A 23218-nucleotide genomic window follows, 5' to 3' on the forward strand; every position below is an offset into this window, starting at 1 on the left:
TACATAAGTAGATTAGATGAAAACATAAAAAAAAAAATACTTTAAAAAATCAGAAACAAACCAGTGGAAGAATGAGGATGATATTAAATAAAGTGAGTAGAGGGACAATAAAATAAAATAAAAAAAATGGTGGTGGAGGCATATATAAAAAAGACATAGTTGGAGGGTAGGAAAGCAAAAGAAGGATCCAAGACATGGCATGGTGGTTGATGAATGGGTGTCCCACATTGTTCTCCCCACGTCCCTATTAGGACTTTCAATGCATCGTTGTCTTTCTCTCTCCTCTGACGCCCCCTCCCACACCCAGCACAAGAAACAAACCTTTGAATGATCAAAATTCCCAGAGACGCAAATTCTTGTACTGGTATTACAATTCTATAGAATTTTTCAGCAAAACGCAAAAAAGAAGAGAAAAACGAAAGCAAAAACAAAAGAAGATCACCAAATATCAAACTCAAACTTTCAACGTGGGTTCAACACTTGTTATACCTTTGCATGAATTGAGTACGTAACGTTCATTTCATTGGTTCTTCTCCAACGTGCGTTATTCGTAATATTTATCTTATCAAATACCAACCCATTCTTCAGCTTCGTCAAATTTTGCCTCATTCTCCTTCTCTGTGATTATATTGTCTCTCGTTCCAACCTGATTCCCGAGTTTCTGAGATCCATCCAGTTGAATTTCCAAACTCCAACCTTCGTGGGTTTCTGGAAAAGTTGAGCGATCACGAAGTTTGGAACGAGCGATACATTATTATTTTTATTGATTTAGAAGGCAAGGAAGCTCTTTGGCAAGGTGTTGGATTTGCACGTTAGAAAACTTGGGAGGACTCATGTTGAATGAGAGATGAGACGGGAATTTTGCCTTTCGATTGCTGAAGTTGAAAAATATAATGGAATTGACAAGACCCAGTTATGCTGTTGTTTATGTCATTCTCCTTTGTGCGTTGGCCCAAGGGGGCTCAGAGGGGAAAGGGGGAGAAGAGGAGTTTCCTAGAGATGGTGGAGCGGCATCAGCCATTTATGTTTTTAGAACAAAGGTATTGCTTTTTTTTTTTTATCGAAATTCGTGTCCCTTCTTTGTCGTTTTTCTTTGGAATTTCTTGTCTGGGTTTTTGTTTGCTCATGATTCCTCTTTCTATTCTGAATGAATGTTTAATGGCCCTTTTTAATTTGTTACCAAATAGTGGTTTTAATTTTGAGTACCATATTCTTCTGTTTGGTTTCATAGTAATAGGCTAATTTGGTTGGTAATTCTATTTGTTTTTGGGTTGTGGTTATGTAGAACTTCCCCTGGTTTTACATGTATGTTAAACTGGCTCAAGCTTTGCGAACTACATGCGTATTATGTGATTACTTGGCTGCATAGAGTTACCTGTTTGTATATCAAAGTTCACACACAAGGTCTACAATATCACTTCATACACAGTCTTTCGATCTCTTTCATAGAAAGGAATCACAGTGAAGAAATCCATTCGTTTGAGTTGCATGACTGAAAAGTAGTATCACAGAAAAGGATATCTCTGCCTAATTTTAGGAAAACTATGGATGCATGTTTTGTTTAAAAAACACCTTAATATCAGCCTGTGGTTATAGGATTCAGTAAAGGATGCTACGAGTATAAAAAGGTCATATTTTTATTCTAAATATTCAAATTTGTTAAATACCACCATTTCGCCTCTGCATATTGAAGTTGGATTAGAAGAAATGAAGCACTTTTAAGTACATTCCTACTGTATGTTATCTTAAAACTGGTAAGAAACCCAAGAATGTTTATACCATTGTATTTTAACAGGAATACCACACATAAAAGATGATCCAATTATGTTTAAAATACTGCTTTTGACTATACATTGATAGAATAAAGGAGCATACCTTGTTACTTTAATTTTGATAAAGTATGACAGTGATAGGTAGTTCTAAATTTCAAGTGAAACTTGTTGTAGACGTATTAGTTAATCTGTTTTTTTTTCACACTACTCTGAATGAAGGGCGCTATTCTCGTATTTGGTTGATACAGGTAGAAAATGACGGGACACTGTGCAGGAAACAATTGATAGAGAGGAACAATGAGTTGCATCCCCTGGAAGGGAGTGGTGACATAAAGACTATAAAAAGTAGCAAAAACATAGAAACTAATTCTCTGCCTCTTCAAGTAAAAAGAAAAACTTTGGACTGTAGTCCTGTTTCAGAAAAGGGTAGCTTTAGATATTTGTCAACAGAGCATTCGGGGTCAACCTTGGGTGCAGAAAGTGGTCATGGAAGAAGCTTGCTTGCTGATTCACCAAATAATCAAATGGCACCAAGTCATTCTCCTACACCAGCCAGTTCTCCATTGTCACCAAGTCATGGTCCAACACCAGCCAGTCCTCCATTATCACCAAGTCATGGTCCAACACCAGCCAGTTCTCCACCATCACCATCACCACCAACTCCAACTCCCAAAAAGGATTTACCACTCCCTCCAGATATGTTCGCACCATTGCCACCTTCACCCCCTATGCCTCGTTCTCTTCCCAAAAATTCTCTACCTAAATTACAGACTCCTGTTACTCCACCAACTAGCAATGATGAGAAAAAGAAGCAAACAACTATTTTAGCTGCCGCTTTATCAGGTGTTGTAATCTTGATAGGCTTGGCCCTGTGCTATCGTGAGGCCAGAAGCAACAAAACTGATAGCGATGACAGGCCTTTGCTCGTATTAACCTCAAATGATTATCCTGGCGGTATGCTCATGTTGTTCTTTCTACATGATTTTTGTTATGTTATGACTTCTATAGTAGTGTTTGTTGAAATTGATAAACTAATCAATCGTGACAGTTTATGACATGACAGTGTAAAATATACTATTTTTTTCTTTATAATATATGAAACCTGAAGAGTGAAGAGCAAACTCTTAAGTTGACAAATCAATTTCTTCAAGACTTGAATCAGTTTAAATTATTTTAATGTTGTTATCATCCAGTTACACATGATTTTGAAACATTATACTTGGATCAATCGTTAATTTTTTTTCTTCAGGTTCAAAGAAGGTTGTTCAATTGGGAGATTCTGAAAGAGAAGAATATGACATTGGCAATGGAAAGAACCCTTCTAATGTTTCTAATGTTAGAAATTTGTCCGCTAGGAAGGGTGGAGATATCAAAGTCTCAATGGTTGACACAGCAGCATCATCATCATCATCAGTAGGCGTACGAAAACTAACAGTATCTCCTAGTGTAAAACCTGCCCCTCCTCCTCCACCACCACCACCACCACCACCACCACCACCACCACCACCACCACCTCCTCCTCCACCTCCTCCTCCTCCTCCTCCTCCTCCTCCTCCTCCTCCTCCTTCTTCTTCTTCTTCTGGACCACAACCACCTCCTCCTCCGAAACAGCCACCTCCCGCCCCTCGTTTACCGTTTGGTGCAAAAGGTGCTAATCCTCCACCAGCTCCTCCAATTGGAGGTAAGAATCAAGGACCACTACATTCTAAAGAAGGAAGTTCAAATGAGGGTGATGCTCCAAAACCAAAACTAAAGCCATTTTTCTGGGACAAGGTTAATGCAAAACCTGGCCAAACAATGGTGTGGCATGAGATCAGTTCAGGATCATTCGTGTAAGAACATTAACTCTTGTCGAAGATCAAAATATAATTTGAATGAACAAAGTAGAACGTATATACCAGAAAGATTGCTTGCACTGATTTATCTTTTTAACAACTTCTCAGGATCAATGAGGAAATGATGGAGTCTTTATTTGGCTGCGCCAACCAGAACAAGAATGATCGCAGAAGAGATACATCATTAGATAATTCAGTGCAATATATTAAGATTATTGATCCTAGGAAAGCACAAAACTTATCAATTCTTTTGCGAGCTCTGAATGTGACGACAGAAGAAGTTGTCGATGCTCTTATAGAAGGTGACTCTCTTTGTCTATTGCGACTAACTCTTTAGCTGACTAGCTCTAATTAATATTTTATTGGGTTTATGTGTATTGTTATTAATTTCTGTTGAACTTTTGAGTTTAATTCATATATGGATTGGTATTTTTCTTTTGGCACACGGTTGATATTCCTGATAAATTAGTTTATTCCCCTGATCAATTCAATTTAGGAAGGTCTTGTATCACTTTAAGGCCACTCAGTTCTGTTAATTAACTATATACGCTGTTCATTTGGCACATGTGTTCATGATACCAATAATTTGAAATACTCTTCTCTTTCATTTATATATTCTTAGGACAGGACTATACTTTGACTTTGAATCTATGATAATTATTTGGGGAACGTGTCAGGACTCACATATTGAAGTTACATTCATAAGGGTGTTCTCTCGTTATGAGTTGCTTCATTGGTTTTAGCATAAAAAGAATCCAAAAGTATTAAATTTTTTAGCATTTTTCTATGAGATTAGGATTTGCATTTCTTAGGAAGGACTTACAATATGTTGGTTGAATCAGGTAATGAGATTCCCATGGAGCTGATCCAGACGTTGTTGAAGATGGCACCTACGCAAGACGAGGAACTAAAGCTAAGGCTGTTCACAGGACAACTGCATGAACTAGGGCCAGCAGAGAGGTTTCTCAAAGTGTTGGTTGAAATTCCATTCGCTTTCAAACGTCTTGAATGTCTGATGTTCGTGTATAACCTTAAAGAAGATTTCTCAAGCATTAAGGATTCTTTTGCCACATTAGAGGTAAGACCAAGCAAGGCATGTTTGTGATATTTGTCTCATGTGATTTCGTTACAAGTTCATGCATGTAAGTGGTAAAGGCTTACGTAGTTGTTGCATGAGAATGGCAGGTGGCTTGCAATGATCTGAGAGAGAGCAGGCTGTTCCTGAAACTCCTAGAAGCAGTTCTGAAAACCGGCAATCGTATGAATGATGGAACCTACCGCGGTGGCGCGCAAGCATTCAGGCTCGACACCCTCCTCAAACTCTCCGACGTCAAGGGAACAGACGGCAAGACCACACTCCTGCACTTCGTCGTCGAGGAGATCATCCGCTCCGAGGGAATCCGCACCGTGCGCAACAAAAGAGCCAGCCGGAGTACCAGCAGCGTCAACATCAACGAGGGCGGCGAGGAGTCCGAGGAACACTACCACAGCGTCGGCCTCCAGGTGGTGTCGGGCCTCAGCACGGAACTCGCGGACGTGAAGAAGGCGGCGCTGATAGACGGCGACGCACTCACGTCGGCGGTATCGAAGCTGGGGCACTCGTTGGTGAAGACGCAGGATTTTCTTGACAAGGACATGAAGAACCTGGTCGAAGAGAGCGAGTTCCAACGCAGCATGGAGCGGTTCATGGTGAACGCGAGGAAGGAGGTGGTGTGGATGGTGGAGGAGGAGAAGAGGATAATGACGCTGGTTAAGAGCACTGCCGATTACTTTCACGGCAATGCCGGGAAGGATGAAGGGTTGCGTTTGTTCTTGATCGTGCGTGATTTCTTGATCATATTAGACAAGGTTTGCAAAGAAGTGAAGGACGCCATCATAAAGCAGGCCAAGGCTTCCAGCAGTAGCAAGAAGGAGACTAGGACGACTTCTTCGGTTTCTTCACCTGACGCGCGCAGTCAACACTCGCCAAATCCACCCTCTGACTTCCACAGAAAGTTCTTCCCTGCCATAGCTGAGAGGAGAATGGATTATTCTAGTTCTGATGATGAGGACTTCTAACTTCCACCTCCATAGCTCTCACATATTGGTATGCATATGATCTAAAATCACATCAAAATGACACCAGTTCAAGGATTTGTTGGTCTTTTGCTTTTATATATTGTGGTGTTGTTTTGTAATTTGAGGGATGGAAAAAGGGGAGGGGTGATTGTGGCTCTATGCTTATGTAAGTGGCTTTGATTAGAAAGCATGTTGTTGTAATGCTTCATGACATGGAAAGTTAAGGAAACAAAGCCTATTTCATGTGTGCTGCAAGTTGCCTCTGATTATCTCAAGGGACATGTGTAATGATCATCATAACATTTCCGTGTGGACTCCTGATCAATGCTTAGCATGGTCTTGTTCTTCAACGTTCAAAAGTTTTCCTTATTTAACCTTTTACATGGAAAGCGAACAAGATTACAAGAATGAAGTTCTGGTGTGAATTTGTTGTTTCTTTTTCTCTCTCCACTTGTTCAAATGATATTGTTTAGCTGATGTTGGAAGCAAACACACTGAAAAAGAAGCATTCGGGTCTATAGTTGTGGCACCTCTTGATTTCTTGTGTATTAGTCTGTCTGAAAAATCTAAACAAAAAGAGTGGCAACAATAAACCCTTTGTTCTGTCCTTTTCCTGCATCTCATTATCTTATTATGAGTTGCTCCATATATGTTGGGTTTGTAACGAGAGAATGTTCTAGTCATTGCAACAGTTATAGATATTATTTTGAATGTTCATAAAACATTTTCTTTTGAAATATTGTATTTCACGGACTGTACTTCATCCCAGCAATAAGAAGTTCTATGTTTTTTTTTAATCAATAATAAAGAATAATATATATGAGAATACTTAAGTACTTAACTAAAATTTTTACATATACAACTTACTAAAATAAAAAAATAACACAAACAGCATAATCCATCTCAAATATAAGGCATAAAATAAGAAGTTATATGTTGGAGGGGCTGATCGAGAATCATGAAATACAATATTACGAAAGGATAAATATTTGTTTTCCTCTCCAAAAACTGTACTTTTAGAGATAGAAATTGAACTTTTCCAAAATAATTGAATATAAAATTACTAACATTTTTCAAGAACGTTTATGCTAAATGTATTGTATTTTAAAAATTTTAAAAACAAACAAATACATTTTAAAATTCTTTTAAGAATGCTATTCTCAAGAATCTAATATTCAGAAGAAAAAAAAGTAATTTAATCGGGGACGAAAGATTCATTCTTTGTAGGAAAGGTGTAAACATAATCTTGGAAGGGTCTTCCTTCCTGCAAATATCAATTCTTACTGTAACCCATCAATTTTTTTTAAAAAAAAATTGTTTTACTCTTATTCTTATTGACGACTTTTGAATTATTTGAAACATAATTTTTGAGTTAATAAAATGTATTCTGAAAAGATAAAAAAATGTATTTTTCAAAGTGTATTCTAAAAAGTGGTTCTTAAAATAAAGGTTGATCTTTAAAAATGGATTAAGAGAGTTAAGAGGTGTAGAAGAGACTTATATCTAGACCAAACTTTGTACTGTTGATCGATCACAAGTAGAGAAGGAAGATCCACTTGCAAAAAATTATCTGATGTTTAAATTAATAAAAATATAAAATATAAAATATTTGTGAGTAGGAGAGAGTAAGAATATGAAGTGATTAATGTATCCTTACTATGAGAGTCATATATAACTTATTTATAGGTCTGATTGGACTCACACCATTAATTAAGAAAAATATTAAATACATTAAATAGTTATCATGAGATATAAATGGATTTTATAATAGTAACCTATAACCGCTAGTAATCTATAACCAAGTTATGGTCTAATTTATGTATTAAGCAAGAAGTTATTAATCTGAATGTATCCAGTTGTAATTGGGGGTTTGTACATAAGCCCCCAACTCGGAATAAAGAATGAGCTCAGTTTGGATTTAGCATAGGTCAACCCTTGATTTTGATTTCTACTAATGTCTGTTGATTATTTTTTATAATATCAAAATCCGTATGTAAAATCAACATTACATACAGATTATATTCCGTATGTAACTTTTGGCACCATAAAATAAAATTTGCAATGAATGGGATTCAAAACCAGGTTCCTTCAGTTACCAAAGAAAATTTAACCATTACCCCCAAACAAATTCTTTAGTATTATTATGATTTTTATTATACTTATTATTAATAATAATATTAACAATATTATTAATATTAACAATATTATTAAGATTAACAATATTATTAATATTAACAATATTATTAATATTAACAATATTATTAATATTAACAATATTATTAATATTAACAATATTAATATTAATAATATGAGTATAATATTAATATTAATAATATGAGTATAATATTAATATTAATAATATGAATATAATATTAATAATATGAATATAATTTATATTATTATCAGGGTTTAGGGATATAAATTATATTAATAATAATAAGTATAATAAAAATGATAATATGACCAAAGAACTTGTTTGGTCTAGTGGTTAATGCTTCCTTGGTCACTAAAAGGACTTGCTCGTACCTTGAAGCATTCTTCCGTAGTGTGACCCATGTTTTTATGATAATTGCACTTCTTGGCCGAATCAGTTGATGGATGACTGATTGCCGAAGGCAAATGTTGCATCGACCCATGGTTGCACGCTTCGTGCAAGATCACGTCCCGACTTGTATTTAAGGTTGTATAATCTTCAAATCTCCCAATTCGTTTTCTTTTGGGATATGTTCCAAAGTGAGAACTTCTGATGTTTTCATTATTTTTCTTCTTACATCAACATTCTCTTCAATGTTGATGTATCGTGCAGCTCGGTTGCGAAGTTCATCTATGTTGATGTATTCGTGTAAAGGGTGTCTAAGAACTTCCCTAAATGAAGTCCTACCAATAGGGCGTGCATGGCTACAATTGGATGAAGGTCAGGAATGTTTAATGTTGCTTTTGAAAATCGTGCCATATATATTGTCCCATGCCTTCTTCTTCACCTTGCACCACATTGTGCAATGAAGTCGGCGTTGCAACTATTGGTTTGCAATAAGCAAATTTGGCCAAGAACTATGCACAAAGTGATGACAGAAGGCCCAGCTCAGGACCAATCATTAGGGCTATGGCAAGGAAGATTCAAGAGGATTGGGACTCTGCTACTGATGGCAGAGACACCCTATTATACATGTTAAAAAATTCCATAACCTAGTGTAGTTTTTCTAGAGTAGAATTTAAATTTCTTGCTAAAAGTAGAATAAGAATTTTACTTGTAATTTTATTAATTGAATTAGGGTTAAATTTAGGAATCTAAAAACCAACCTAGGTTAAGTTAGGATTTCATTAAGGCTCATAGTTAACCTAGGTCAGTCATTTAGATCTAAAAAAGTCACATGAAGCACACCTAGGTCATGCTTGCAATGTGACTCCAAATAGGTGTCGCTTTCAAACCTAAAGCATTTAGATTTTCTCTCTCAAAATTGTGTAACCTTGGTGGACCTCTATGCTATTTAAAGGGGTGCTTGGCTCATAAATTAATAAGTGTTATGTTGCCAAGTTGCTAGCCTACTCACTCGCTTGTCCAAACCTCTCTAGGATAAACACCTTTGGTCTTCTTCTTCACCTCTCTAAGTGATATTGCCCAACCAATCACTCTCTCTACTCTTCATGCACCTACAAGGAATCCATAGCTCCATTGGAGCCATCTTTGATCCATTTCCTACACCAAGCTTCCGCCAATTCCTCCAAAAACTCCAAGCATTTCGGATGAAGGCACCTATCACAAAGTGTGTTAAAGGAGTCAATGGAATCCTGGGAAAGGAATAGTACCATTCCAAGGCCACCCCCATCAACGTTGTTGGAAAGAGTTTGCAATGTACGACCATGCTCCCCAAAAACAGATTTACCTAGGTCATGTATGCTTTGATGTGAGCCTCGGGGTCTGAAGTCCCGTCGTATATTTCCAAGCTCGACCATTTCCATTTTTGGGGTAGTTGAGCTCTCATGACCTCAGAGGTAAAGGGGTGGAAACCTTCTCGATTGACTTTCATCGTTTCATTGATAGGAGGATTGGGTACCGCCTTGAATGGTATTTGCTCGTGTCCCCGAGTTTCCCTCCATGATGATCCTGTCGTTGGAGCATAACGAGTCTCCCTCCAGGATGATCTTGGAGTATATGTGTAAGGAGAAGTACGTTCTTGCCAAATGGATGGTTCAAGCGATAACTGTTGGGAATCTATCGTATATTGGGTAGGATTCCTACCAATCCGAGTATGGTCGTCATTTCTTGCCACCATTGATCTTGTAAAGCTTGTATCTCAGCTCGGTTCTGTTTAGCTTCCACCCTGTGTTGCTCTTTCAGGGACGTTATATCCCTGAACAATATTTTTCTGCATTTGTCCGAGGACTTTCTCCATTGTCTTGTGCATGCTTTCCTCCTTCCTTCGGAGGATAGCCTCGAGCTGGGTGGTCATGTTGTTCTGTGAAGAACTCATGTTGATAAGGTACATCTAGTTGTTATGGTAGTCCTGGGGAAAAGTTTTATCAAAGCACCATGGTGGGCACCAAAATATTCTTACCAAAAATGGATTAAGAGAGTTCCGAGATGGAGAAGAGATAAGTTCTCTGTGGACCAAGCTTTGTAGTGTTGACCAATCACAAGGAGAGAAGGGAGATCCACTTGCAAAAGACTCTCTAATGCTTAAGTCAGTAAAAACATAGAATATTTGTGAGTAAGAGTATGAAGAGTTTAGTGTGTCCCCTTACTGAGAGAGTTATCATCTATTTATAGGTCTTGTTGGACTCAGACCATTAGAAAATACATTAAATAGTAATCATGAGATGTAAATGGATTTTATAATAGTAACTTATAACTGCTAGTAACCTATAACCGAGTCATGGTCTGATTTATATGTCTTAAATATAACATTAAACAAAAAATTATTGGTATGAATGTATCCAGTTTTAATTAAGAGTATGTAAAAGAGTGAATTAAATGGAGTATTTTATCATTTCACCTATTTAACATGAACATGACAAACTTTGATGCAATAAAAAAAAAACCATATTGTGGCCAACAAATTTAGAGGCCATACTTTTATATATACATACACACACTTGCCATTTTTATAAAGTTGGTGTAATTTATTTATTTTTTTATTTACAAAATATAGATATACTTTTATAAATAATGAAAATAGGTAACTCATGTTTGAAATCATATCTTCATTAAACACAATTTCTGTTGTTTTTTTAATTTATAGAAATACTTGTTTTTCTAACACGATTTCTTTTTCTTAAAAAATAAAAATAAATATAAGATCATATCTTATTGTAATATAAAATTACATTTATATTTCACAATATTACTAGCCAGTATCTAAATAATATTAATTAATGTATTTATAATAGATAAAATGTGCCTAGATAATACCTGAGATTGACAGATACAATTGTCGTTGTGTCAGTCGCTCTCCTCATATTCGTTCGTTCCTCTTTCGTGCTTTAGTTCTTCAACCCTTCTACTCCTTAAGACTTCCACTCTTCAATTCCTTAGCTCTTTAGCCTTTGATCAGGAGTAAACCTAGAGAAGGTTCTCCGACAATTAAGTACTCTAGATTGAGAGTGTATGATATAAAACTGATAAAAGTGTATACCTTACTCCTTTTAAGAAGACTTATTTATAGTATTTGGTAATTGACTATTTGATTCACGGGTCATATTTGACACATATCTTCAATAAATCAATGTTAACTGATTTCTCGAAGTGTTACCCGGATTTGGTAGGGTGTGACCCGAATTTATAAGGAGGTTACGCTAATTTATAGAATTGTTCCTTACTTGATATTTATTTTCAATTTGTTTCATCATTCAGTCGGTTAACGACATTGAGTAATGTGGCTCATTCAACTCCGATCGGTACAATTAAGAATATATTAGTAGAAAAATTATGAAAAAACATAATATTTAATGTTATTAATACACTTTTTTTCTATGGTATTTAATAAAATATTTATTAATTATAAAACTCACAATTTTAATTTGGAATATGAAGTTATTGGTGCATGTACATTAATAATAAAATAGTATTTACTACCAACACAATTACAGAGTATTTAGTTATACACGTTATATTTAATTAAATATTTGACATTTCTAAAAATTACAAATAATTAAGTTACTTGTTAGAAGAATTATAGAAATAAAAGTAAAAAAAAAAAAAAGAAATCCTCATGGAAGCATTAGTTCTTTGTTATTTTTTTTAAAAAAAATTGTAAGAAGAACTTTATAATGAAATTGTATTTTTTAAAAGTAGTGATAAACAGCATTGTCACCTTTTATTTTCTATTTTTGAATTAATATGCAAACTATTTATGAATAGTTCATAAAAAATGAATACTTGCTAGTTTATTATGAAACTCCCAGGTCGTTGAGATTTTCTTTTTTGATAAATCTTTATAATGTTGTAGTGGATATATTGGTTATTTATTTAGATGAGGTGAGAGAATACCTATATATGACGTGGCATTAAGTGCATACAAAATAGATGCATTAAGTTTAGTTTAAATTAAGTTTAGTTTAAATGAATAAATAAATAAACATTCTTATATTAATTTAGAATAATTATTTTTCAGTCTGTCATTTGAAGGTAACAAAGAGGCTATTCCAATCTATTGCATTTTAGATGACTAAAAAGAATTGAATATGTTTTTGGTTCCCATATTATAACATAAAATTAATTTTTGTCTGATTCAAATTATACAGCATTTAATACTTATAATATGGAAATGACTAGAATGAGTCTATATGTAAAATGGTTGTTAATTTTTTTTTTAAATTTATTGTTGTTTTGATTGCAAACTCATTACGTCTATTATAACTATGGATTGATGAACTGGAATCTCAAATTGAGTGAATTCCACATCATTTCCATACTACAAATATCTAGTTTGAATCAAAGATAAAAATTATGCAAAGACGAAAAATATATTTAATTCTAAAAAAAAAAAAAAACTTGCTAAACCAAAATTCAGTATTTTCTATAATTTTTTCAACTCACTGAATTATTGTCAATATTATTAGTGTAATATACGAGAAGTACATAATAATTACGAAATCAGGAGTAACACAATCGCCAAACATTAAGTTATTGACAAAAAGAATAAAATAAACTCTCTAAACCATAGTCATGATAACTTGAGTAAAGGTGACATTATTATAAGCATTGTTGAATTGTGACATTGGTATCCATTGCTATTTTCTTTCATAAGTTAAAAAAAGTTTTTTAAAAGTTTAAATTATTTTTTCACAGGTTAAATTAAAATTTTAGAGAAACTAACAAAAAAATAATTTTTATAAATTGATTTTAATATTTTTGAGAAACTTATTTTTATTTTTTAAAATTTCCCATACCTTTTGTCATAAAATGTATACGTAATTAAAATTAAATCAATTGCACCCCAAAAGGTGAAAAAAAAAAGAAACTAACTAACCTATTCTATATTCATATTTAGGTAAATGCCTATAGACATAGAATGAGCTGGCTTCTACCTTGCTTTACCAGAACTTCTCTTTCAAAGGAATCCAAGAGTGGGGAAAAAGAAGAGAAAGCAGACAATAAAGCAGATTTAAAGTTTGCACAGTGTGACAAAACAAACTTTTACTAGCCACTTCCCACCAATCTCACTTTATTCCTTATATATATATAATCAGATACTCACACTACACTTGCATATTTCTCCACTGTTTCTGATCTTCAAAAAATTGTACAGAAGAACACTTCTGCCACAAATGGCTAGAGTAGCAGGCATTTTTCTGTGCCTCCTGATTTTAGTCATGGATGTTGCAGCTGGGATTCTTGGCTTTGAGGCAGAAATAGCACAAAACAAGGTATGTTTGAAGCCAGCTTTTGTGAAGTGCATTAGGGTTTTAAGACAACTTGTATGAAATGAAACCTATGTTAAAACTCCCATTGTTGTTTTCAACAAACAGGTGAAGCACTTAAAAGTGTGGATATTTGAGTGTAGAGAGCCAAGTCATCAAGCCTTCATGTTGGGGTTAGTAGCAGCAGTGCTTTTGGGTCTAGCTCATGCCATAGCCAACATGCTAGGTGGCTGCAACTGCATTTGCTCTCAACAAGAGTTTGAGAAGGCTTCTTCAAATAGGCAAATATCAACAGCTTGCCTCATTTTAACTTGGTAAAGTCTTATCTTTCTTACTTGTTGAATACTGATATGATCAAAATAATGTACATGAGTAATCCCCAGTTTCAAAGTTTAGTTATTGAACTTAAAGTTATGTTGGTCACAATACTAACTAAGCATAGATGATTCACTAATTTTTTGGCCTTTTTTTTGTCTCCTTTTGGTTGTGTTGTTGATCAGGGTTGTGTTGGGCATTGGATTATCCATGTTGGTGATAGGGACTATGTCAAACAATAGGTCAGATGGATCCTGTGGTTTCTCACACCATCACTTCCTGTCCATTGGTGGAATCTGTTGTTTTGTTCATGGCATGTTCTGTATTGCATATTACGTTTCTGCCACTGCCTCTATGGATTAATTAGTGAGTAAGAAAAGCATCTTGAAGCCATTCATTCATGCTTTAGTGCTTTTGGAGGTTTCCCACAATCAACTTTTTTGCTTTGCATGGCAAAGTGTGTAGAAGACTTTCATGCCTTTTGTGCAGAAAAAGTGAAACAATTTTACATCACCAAACTACCCTCCCCAATCACTTCTTTCTTTTATCATATTTCAAGGAGTAAATCACGCTCACTTAGTTTTTTTCTTCCTTTCAAACTTCTCACATACTTCTCTCTTTTTTTATTCTCATATCAATTTTTTAAAATTTATTGGTTTGAAAAATGTTATTCTCATGTTAATTGTATATTCTATTAGTTGTTCCCATTAATTCTTTACTTAATTGTTCCATTATATCTTTGAGAAATATTATATTGTATATTTCGATGTCATCATAAAATATTAATTTTTTTCTCTAAAATAATATTTAATTTAATTAATATAATAATTTTTTTTAAATGGTACTTATACTGAATTTGGAAAAATTATGTTACGGCGAGTTTTAATTTATATTGGATCTTGGTCAAATAATGATATATAGACTTATTAAATCGATTTTCTTGAGTTAAATTTAAATTTAATTTTTTAATTTAATATCAAAATTATTTAGAATTTATTAAATCTATTATATTACCCTAAAATTTGTTAATTTATATAAATTTTATTTTATTTTCTTATTGATGCTACCGCCGCATAGATCCTTTTAGTTTTGATTTTAGTATATTCTTTCTTTAATTCAATACTAAATATCGTAGATACATTATTCGTGTAATTTTTTTATTTATTTATAAGTATGGTTTGACGTATTTTACTTTTTCTATTTAAACAATTAGATATATTTAATTTTTTTTTATAAAAATAGGTGTTGTAAAAACAAAGGATTCATTTTGTCATATGCTATATAACTAGGATCTTGTACCAATGCAACTTACGACTGTGTACATTTTATTCTTTATGATATTTATTTTATAGATTATTAATTACAATATTACCACATTGATATAATTTAAACGATAATATATTTATTTAAAATACTATTAAAAGATTAAAAAGACTATAGTCAACTAAGCATTTACTCAGCGTTAGTTATATAATTCAAATAATATAAAATAAGTATTTTAAATATTAAATAGATAATTTTGTGTGTTTTTTCGTAATTGTGGGTTTTCTTATTATTTTATGTTAACATCATAGTTATAATTACAATATAGAAAATTATTATATTTTTCATTATTTTTATTATATAATTTTTCATTTATTTCTTAATTTTATAAAAATATAATATTTTTGTTTCTTATTTTAAATTTATTATATACTGTTATATTTTTCCGTGTTTTATTATTATTTATACTTTTATATATTAATGTTTTATTTTACAATATACATGGGCAGAATAAGAAAATGCAAAAACCTTTATTGAGAAGTACTTAACGAGAGCTTATTAATAAATAAAAATAATATATTAGTTTCTTATATTTCCTTTCAATTTAATTAATATATCATTTTAAAAATCATTCTAAGATATCATGAAAATTTATTAAAACACATCCTTACATGTCAACACTTATTTCTTGTATTTTAGAGTTACATAGGAAAAACTGCTCATTCTAGTAATATATAGTAAACGATTATAAAATGTAAGAATCATTGAAATATTATTAATCTGAGTTGAAGAAATTCAGAATGTATTAATTTAATAATTGCATTTTCTTTCATAAATCGATTCTAAATATAGACTTGTCTTTAATTGACTTTTTTTTATTAATTTTGATTATAAAATAATTAGACATTATTTTTAAATAAAAGTAATAAATGTCAAGTGATTATTACTCTCTTTTTTGTCAATGAAGTACATATAACAAAAAAAATCTAGAAAGGAATAGGCCCAAGTTGCAATTCTAAAGACTTAGGGCAATTGATTTCTGCACTCAATATTTTTGAATATGCATCCAATGATTTTTTAAAATATCAAAATTGTCTCTGGACATTTTGGATTATAGATTTTACTTATCTTCCGGAATTACTTTTTAGAATATGTTTTATCCATTATGGATTTGTTTTTTCGGAAGCTTTATTTTCATCCATAATGTATACATTCTGGATTTGTTTTTCTGGAATGATAATTTTTTCTTGTTTTTGGATTTGTGTTTCTGACATGTATTTTATTATGAAATAGAACAAATATGAATAAAAGAGTAAAAGGAAGGTAAAAGATATGAGTATGAATATCTCCTTTTCTTATTATTTAAAATCAAAACAAATGGTCTGAATATATACAAGTAGTACACTCATTCTAGGTTTAACTAAAGAAGGAAAGAATCAATAATTAAATACTAGAATCATAACACACAAAGACAAAATAAAGGTTATTCATCTCTAAAAAGAGAAACAACTGATAATTAGAAAAGGCACCAAATTATTTTCTTCTATAAAGAGAAACAACGGATAATTAGAAAAGACACCAAATTAATATTAGGATCCTTCGATAACTCTGGTATCCGTATCCTTTAATACCCCGCCACAAGCGGGGAGCAAATATTGACGAGACCCAGCTTGGAAAAAATATTCTTAAAAGATTGAGGACTTAAAGCTTTGTTATAAATATCAGCCAGTTGCTCTGTGGTGGAAATGGGAAGCAAATGGATGAGACCCTTTGTAATTTTTCCCCGGACCATGTGACAATCTATTTCTATATGTTTTGTACGCTCGTGAAACACTGGATTTGTTGCAATGTATCTTGCTGAGTCATTGTCACAGTATAAAAGAGATGGTTGCTCAAAAGAAACTTTGAAATCTTGAAGAAGATAAGTTAGCCATTGAATTTCACATGTAACAATGTTCATTGCCCTGTATTCAGCTTCACAAGAACTCTTTGATATTGTTCCTTGCTTCTTTGATTTCCAAGATATGAGAGAATTTCCAAGATACACGCTAAAACCAGTCACTGATTGTCTTGAATTACTGTAGGTGCCCCAATCACTATCACAAAAGGCTTTGAGATGAACAGAGGTAGTGGAAGAGAAAAATAGACCAAGACTTGGAGCCCCTTTGATATATTTGAGAATTCTAATCGCTGCATTATAGTGAGCAATTGTAGGCTTAGCAAGAAACTGAGAAAGTTGTTGCACAAAAAATGTTATGTCAGGTCGGGTATTAGTGAGATACATAAGCCTTCCAATCAATCTTCTATAGGCTTGAATATCTGTGAAAGGAGCACTTCCAGTAGAAGAAAATTTCTCATGATTATCAATAGGAGTGGGTGCAGGTTTGCAGGCTAAAAGACCTGCATCTGTTAATAATTCCAATGTATATTTCCTTTGATTTACCATTATTCCTGTCTTACTTCTTGCTACTTCTAAACCAAGAAAATATTTTAAATTCCCAAGATCTTTAATCTTGAATGTCTGATTCAAGGCTTGTTTGATTCGAGCAATCTCTTCTTTATCATTTCCTGCCAATATTATATCATCCACATATACCAATAATGCTGTAAAAGATCCTTTAGAAGAATTAATGAACAAGGAATGATCATTCATAGATTGAGTATATCCCATAGAAAGCAAAAATGATGACATTTTGGCAAACCATTCTCTGCTGGCTTGCTTAAGGCCATATAAAGCCTTTTTTAGTTTACAAACTTTTCCTGGTGGAATAGAAGTCAATCCGGAGCAACTATGTATACATCTTCTTTCAAATCTCCATGTAAAAAGGCATTGTTTATGTCGAATTGTTTCAATTCCCAATTATAAATAGAAGCTAAAGAAAGAAGCAACCTTATGGTGGTCATCTTTGCTACTGGAGAGAAAGTATCAAGGTAGTCAATGCCTTCTGTTTGTGTATATCCCTTTGCCACTAACCTTGCTTTAGACCTTTCAATTGTCCCATCAGCCTTATATTTTATTTTGAATACCCATTTGCAACCTATGACAGCTTTGTTCTTAGGTAGAAGAGCAGTCTCCCAAGTTTGATTTGACTCTAAAGCAGATATCTCACATTGTATAGCTTTTCTCCAATAGTCATGTTTAACAGTTTCAGAATAAGTGTTTGGCTTAACATGTGAAGAAAGAGACATAACAAAAGATTTGTAAGAAGGTGATAAATTGCTATAAGACAAAACAAAATTAAAAGGATATTTAACTCTTGAAGATGTTCTGGAAACATTAAGATTACAATGATAATCCTTTAAATACTTAGGTGGTTTTTTTTATTCTTGTGCTCATTCGGACAGATGGATCTGATTCAGAACTTTATTCTATATCATGATTTTCATTGAGATTTTGGTCTATATAGGAACAATCTACGTCTGAAACCTCAATTTGTGAATCACAATTATTATCACTGCTATTTTCAACATTATCACAAGGTGTATTGTCACAAGGTGCAAGAATGGCTTGTGATGACTGACTTAAGACAAATTGATCTTCAGCAAACAAAATTTGATCATCAATATCGGGACTATTAGTTTCATTACTAGTATCTTGAACCCTTTGGTATGGAAAAACATGTTCATAAAAGACAACATCCCTAAACACAAAAATTTCTCTTGATTGAATATTCAACAAAATATATCCTTTTGTCCCCCTTGGAAAACCAATAAAAACACATTTTGATGCTCTTGGATCAAATTTTCTTCTATTTATAGACAAAGTGCTAGCATAACATAAAGAACCAAACACCTTTAATCCATTAAAATATGCATCAGTTTTGAAAAGCATTTCATGAGGAGAAAAATAGTTTAAAACAGGTGTGGGAAGCATGTTTATAATATGCGCAACATGTATCACAGAATATGACCAATAAATTTTGGGTAAATGAGATTGTATCATAAGAGCTCTTGCTACATCTAATAAATGACCATGTTTCCTTTCAACTATACTATTTTGTTGTGGAGTATTGACACATGATGTTTGATGTATTATTCCTTTACTGACAAAAAAATTAGTCATGAAAAATTTAGTTCCATTATCACTTCTTAATATTTTTATTGTTGTCTCAAACTGTGTTTGAACAAAAATAACAAAAATTTCCCAAACCTTAAGAACTTCAGATTTTTGTTTCAAAAGAAAAATTCATGTGTACCTCGAATAATCATCAACTATGGTCAAGAAATATTTATGACCATGAATTGATGGTATTGAGTATGGTCCCCAAACATCTACATGAATCAAATCAAAACATTTTTTTGATTTAGATGTACTAATAGGAAAAGAAAGTATTTTTTGCTTTGCAAAATGACAAACATCACAAACAAAAGATTTGTTATATTTAACAAAAGGAAATTTATTCTTGATAACATCAATACATTTTTTTGAAATATGACCTAATCGAAATACCAAAGGGTTTCTAGATCACTAGCACTGACATTAACAGTATTGATGGTGTGTGTAGATTCAAGAGGTTTAATTTGAAATTTCTGGTAAGATGGGATCCTGAGTATATAAAGTCTATCTTGCATCTTAGCAGAACCAATTATTTTCAAGGAGTTTTGTCTTGAATGTGACAACCATTAGAATCAAAGGTAAGAACACAAGATAGTCTATCAATCAATTTTGTTACTGAAAGAAGATTAAAAGTGAAACAAGGAATATATAAAACATTGTTTATGACATGATTTTGATTGAGAAAAACACTTCCAGAATAATTGGCAATGACTTGATTTCCATTTGGTAATTTAACATAAATAGAATCAATTTGATGATATGAAGTGAAGTAAGTTAAGGATGAACAAATGTGATCAGCAGCACCACTATCAATAATCCAAGAACTATAAGAAGAAATAGAGTTATTACCAGTTTGTGTTGTCATGTTGGAAGGAATAATAGAGACTTGACTAGAAACATTGTCACTGGATTTGACCTGTTGTAAAAGAGCTAACAATGTTTGATACTGCTCAGGAGTAAAACCAATTTGTTGAGACTCCACTTCTGACTTTGAACCTTCATCATTCTGCTCATTATTGTTAAAATTTGTATTGTGAAAGGCTGCATGACTATGATGATGATTCTGATTTTTAAATTTGAAATGAAGTGGAAAACCACGCTTTTTATAGTATGTATCAATGGTATGCCCTGTCTTTCCACAATAACTGCAAATTTTGGAACTATATTCTCTTCCATAACTTCCTCTTCCATATCCACCACCCATGCCATAGGTCATAACATTGTTTTTATAACCTCCTTTGCTAGTAGCAATCATTGCCTTGGATTGATCACCAAAAACTTGTCTCTCTTGTTGTGTAATGAGAGAGTAAACTCTATTCAAGGATGAATTATCTGATGAACTAACATGGAGCTCTGATACCATATTACAAAGTGGACTTTAAGCCTAACCCAACCCCATAAAATTGGCTCAATGAGGTGAGGTTTGCACCCACTTATATACATGAAAGACTCTAATCTCTAGTCGATGTGAGATCTCCAACACACCCCTCTCACGCCGAGACTGCCAACTCGTGCGTGAGACTATATATTATGGGTGGTCCGATAGTGGCCCGATAGCAGGTGGCACAATAGGCCCAACACAAACACTCGCTAGGATATGCTCGAAATGGCTCTGATACCATATTATGAAATAGAACAGAGATGAATAAAAGAGTAAAAGGAAGGTAAAGGATATGAGAATGAATATCTCATTTTCTTGTTATTCAAATAAAAACAAATGGTCTGAATATATACAAGTAGTACACTCATTCTAGGTTTAACTAAAGAGGGAAAGAATCAATAATTAAATACTAGAATCATAACACGCAAAGAAAAAATAAAGGTTATTCATCTCTATAAAGAGAAACAACTGATAATTAGAAAAGACACCAAATTATTCTCTTCTATAAAGAGAAACAACGGATAATTAGAAAAGACACCCAATTAATATTAGGATCCTTCTATAACTCTGGTATCTGTATCCTTTAATATATTTTTTGGGGGCAGGAGTATGATGAATACACTAAGTTCATACACAAGGATATCAAAAGAGGTTGATGTGTGGGACGGGCTAGATGATGTTGATCTTGTGCATTCAATATCTTATAACACATTAGATAATGAATATAGGGCACATGAATGTACTTGAGACTATTTAGATAAGGTAAGGTCAAGGTCAAGGTCAAGGTAAGGTCAAGGTTTATAACTATTTAGATATTTTGTATATGTGAACCCTATTTTGTCAATGATATCCAAAGTTGACATATGTTATTGTAGATTTTGTTACTTGAGATGACATGTTGATCCGTACCAAGTAATTTTTTAATTTTCAAATGTAGTCAGTATGGATATGTTTTCAATTCTTCTTCCTTTTGCACCTTTTTTTACAGATGATCTCATGTTATAGTCTACATTCATAATATAGACAGTCTATAGAGTATAGGCAGTCTATGTTTATACTGTCTATAGTATATAGTAGACAATCTAACAGGAAATCATTAAAATACATCAATACAATGATTTTTATATTTTCGTAGAATGTCATCATATATAAATGATTTTTATACGAGCATCAATATCAATCAAAGGATACAATATTGTCATGCTAATCAAAATACAAAAGAGTGAGAAAGATGAACCCCAATCCCTATTTTTCCAATTGAAGCAACAAACTCTTTGACTTGTTTTGCTATTAATCATTGCAATTTTAACAAACTCCAACAAACTTTATTATTCTATTTTCTATTTAGTGAATCTTTTACTTGATTATTCAATTGTTACTTATGGGTTTGATATACGTCCTTAGGGATAAATTATTACTTCTGACAACGCAGTGCACTTGCCATAGATAAGTCATTAGTGGAATTCAAGCAGTCCAGTTATCTTGTTTGGTTCAAGTTTTCAAAGCTAGTTATAGTATATATTTTCGCTGATGCCTTGTAGTGGAAAGCTCCATAGACATTATTAAAGAAGTTTGACAAAATGGGAACTTAAAATGCATGGAACCTTAATCATTATAAAATTCATCTTACAAATTTTTCTTCTAAATAATTATTGCTTTTGAAAGAAGGGATTATATATGTGGAATAAGATTTTTTTCATCAGATAATTGGAATCTCATTGTGATAAGGTTCTTACCCTGCCATCTAACTCAAATATGATAGAACCTTCAGAAAATGGAATTGATCTTATGGATGTCATCTGTGTTGTATAAGATTCAAAGTCAATTTTTTATTGTTACTTTTTATTTTAAAGTACAATTATGTCAATTTTAATCGACCACAAACTATAGACTAATTTTAACCTTTGGTTCACAATTTGAGCTAAGGTCAACCAGGTTATCTTGGTCCTTGGTCGAGCTAAGTCTGCCCAAGCTCATGTCCAACCAAGTCGATCTAGGCCTAGGTCGAGTCAAATCGGTCTAGCCTAGGTCAAGCCAAGATGACATGCAACCAAGTTCAGCACAGTCGAGCCGAGTTGACTTGGGACCAAGTCGAGCTAAGTCGACTCGAGCCCAAGTCGAATCGAGTCAACCCGAGTCCAAGTCGAGCTAAGTTGATACAAACCCATATCGTGCTTAGTCAACCTAGACCCAGATTAAGCTAAGTTAACCCGAACCCAGGTAGAGACGAGTCGGCCCGTGCTCAGGTTGAGCTAGCTGATGACTTTTTACGGCAAGTGCACCGCGCTTGTCAAAAGTAATAATTGTCCCTAAGGACGGATATCGATCCCACAAGGAACAATGAATTATCGAGTACAATAATCGCTAAATATAAAAACAGAACAATTAAAAGAGTTTTGAATTAATTGTGTTGGCATTGATCAATAAGAAAACAAACAAAGAATTAGTTGTTTCAATTGGAAAAATAAGGATTAGTTTCATCTCTCTCACTCTCATGTATTTTGATTAGCATGTCAATATATTAAGTTCTTTGATTGAAATTGATGCCCGTATAAAAATCATTTATATCGATTCCTCGCATATAAAATCCTTAAGAATGTCCCCTAACTATCGATCCCTCGCATAATTATAAGAACAACTTAGAACGAAGCTCAGACGTTTAATAGCAATTAACATT

General features: G+C 33.1%; 2 protein-coding genes across 2 annotated transcripts; both read left to right on the top strand.

Annotated features, from left to right (window-relative positions):
- Positions 1-176: 176 nt before the first annotated feature.
- LOC137810496 (formin-like protein 3) lies at positions 177-6399 on the top strand. The gene is made up of 6 exons (XM_068611805.1): positions 177-1040; positions 2021-2726; positions 3022-3604; positions 3716-3909; positions 4450-4685; positions 4793-6399. Exons 1-6 carry the CDS (start codon positions 894-896, stop codon positions 5663-5665), a joined length of 2739 nt encoding a protein of 912 aa, XP_068467906.1. The 5' UTR covers positions 177-893; the 3' UTR covers positions 5666-6399.
- A 6964-nt stretch (positions 6400-13363) lies between these two features.
- LOC137820978 (protein VASCULATURE COMPLEXITY AND CONNECTIVITY-like) lies at positions 13364-14432 on the top strand. Its single transcript, XM_068625346.1, has 3 exons — positions 13364-13531; positions 13634-13839; positions 14026-14432. The coding sequence occupies exons 1-3, from the start codon at positions 13433-13435 to the stop codon at positions 14201-14203; spliced, it is 483 nt and encodes a 160-aa protein (XP_068481447.1). The 5' UTR covers positions 13364-13432; the 3' UTR covers positions 14204-14432.
- The last annotated feature ends 8786 nt before the right edge of the window (positions 14433-23218 follow it).

The sequence above is a fragment of the Phaseolus vulgaris genome, chromosome 11 (assembly GCF_000499845.2).
Source record: "Phaseolus vulgaris cultivar G19833 chromosome 11, P. vulgaris v2.0, whole genome shotgun sequence".
NCBI classification, from domain to species: Eukaryota; Viridiplantae; Streptophyta; class Magnoliopsida; order Fabales; family Fabaceae; genus Phaseolus; species Phaseolus vulgaris.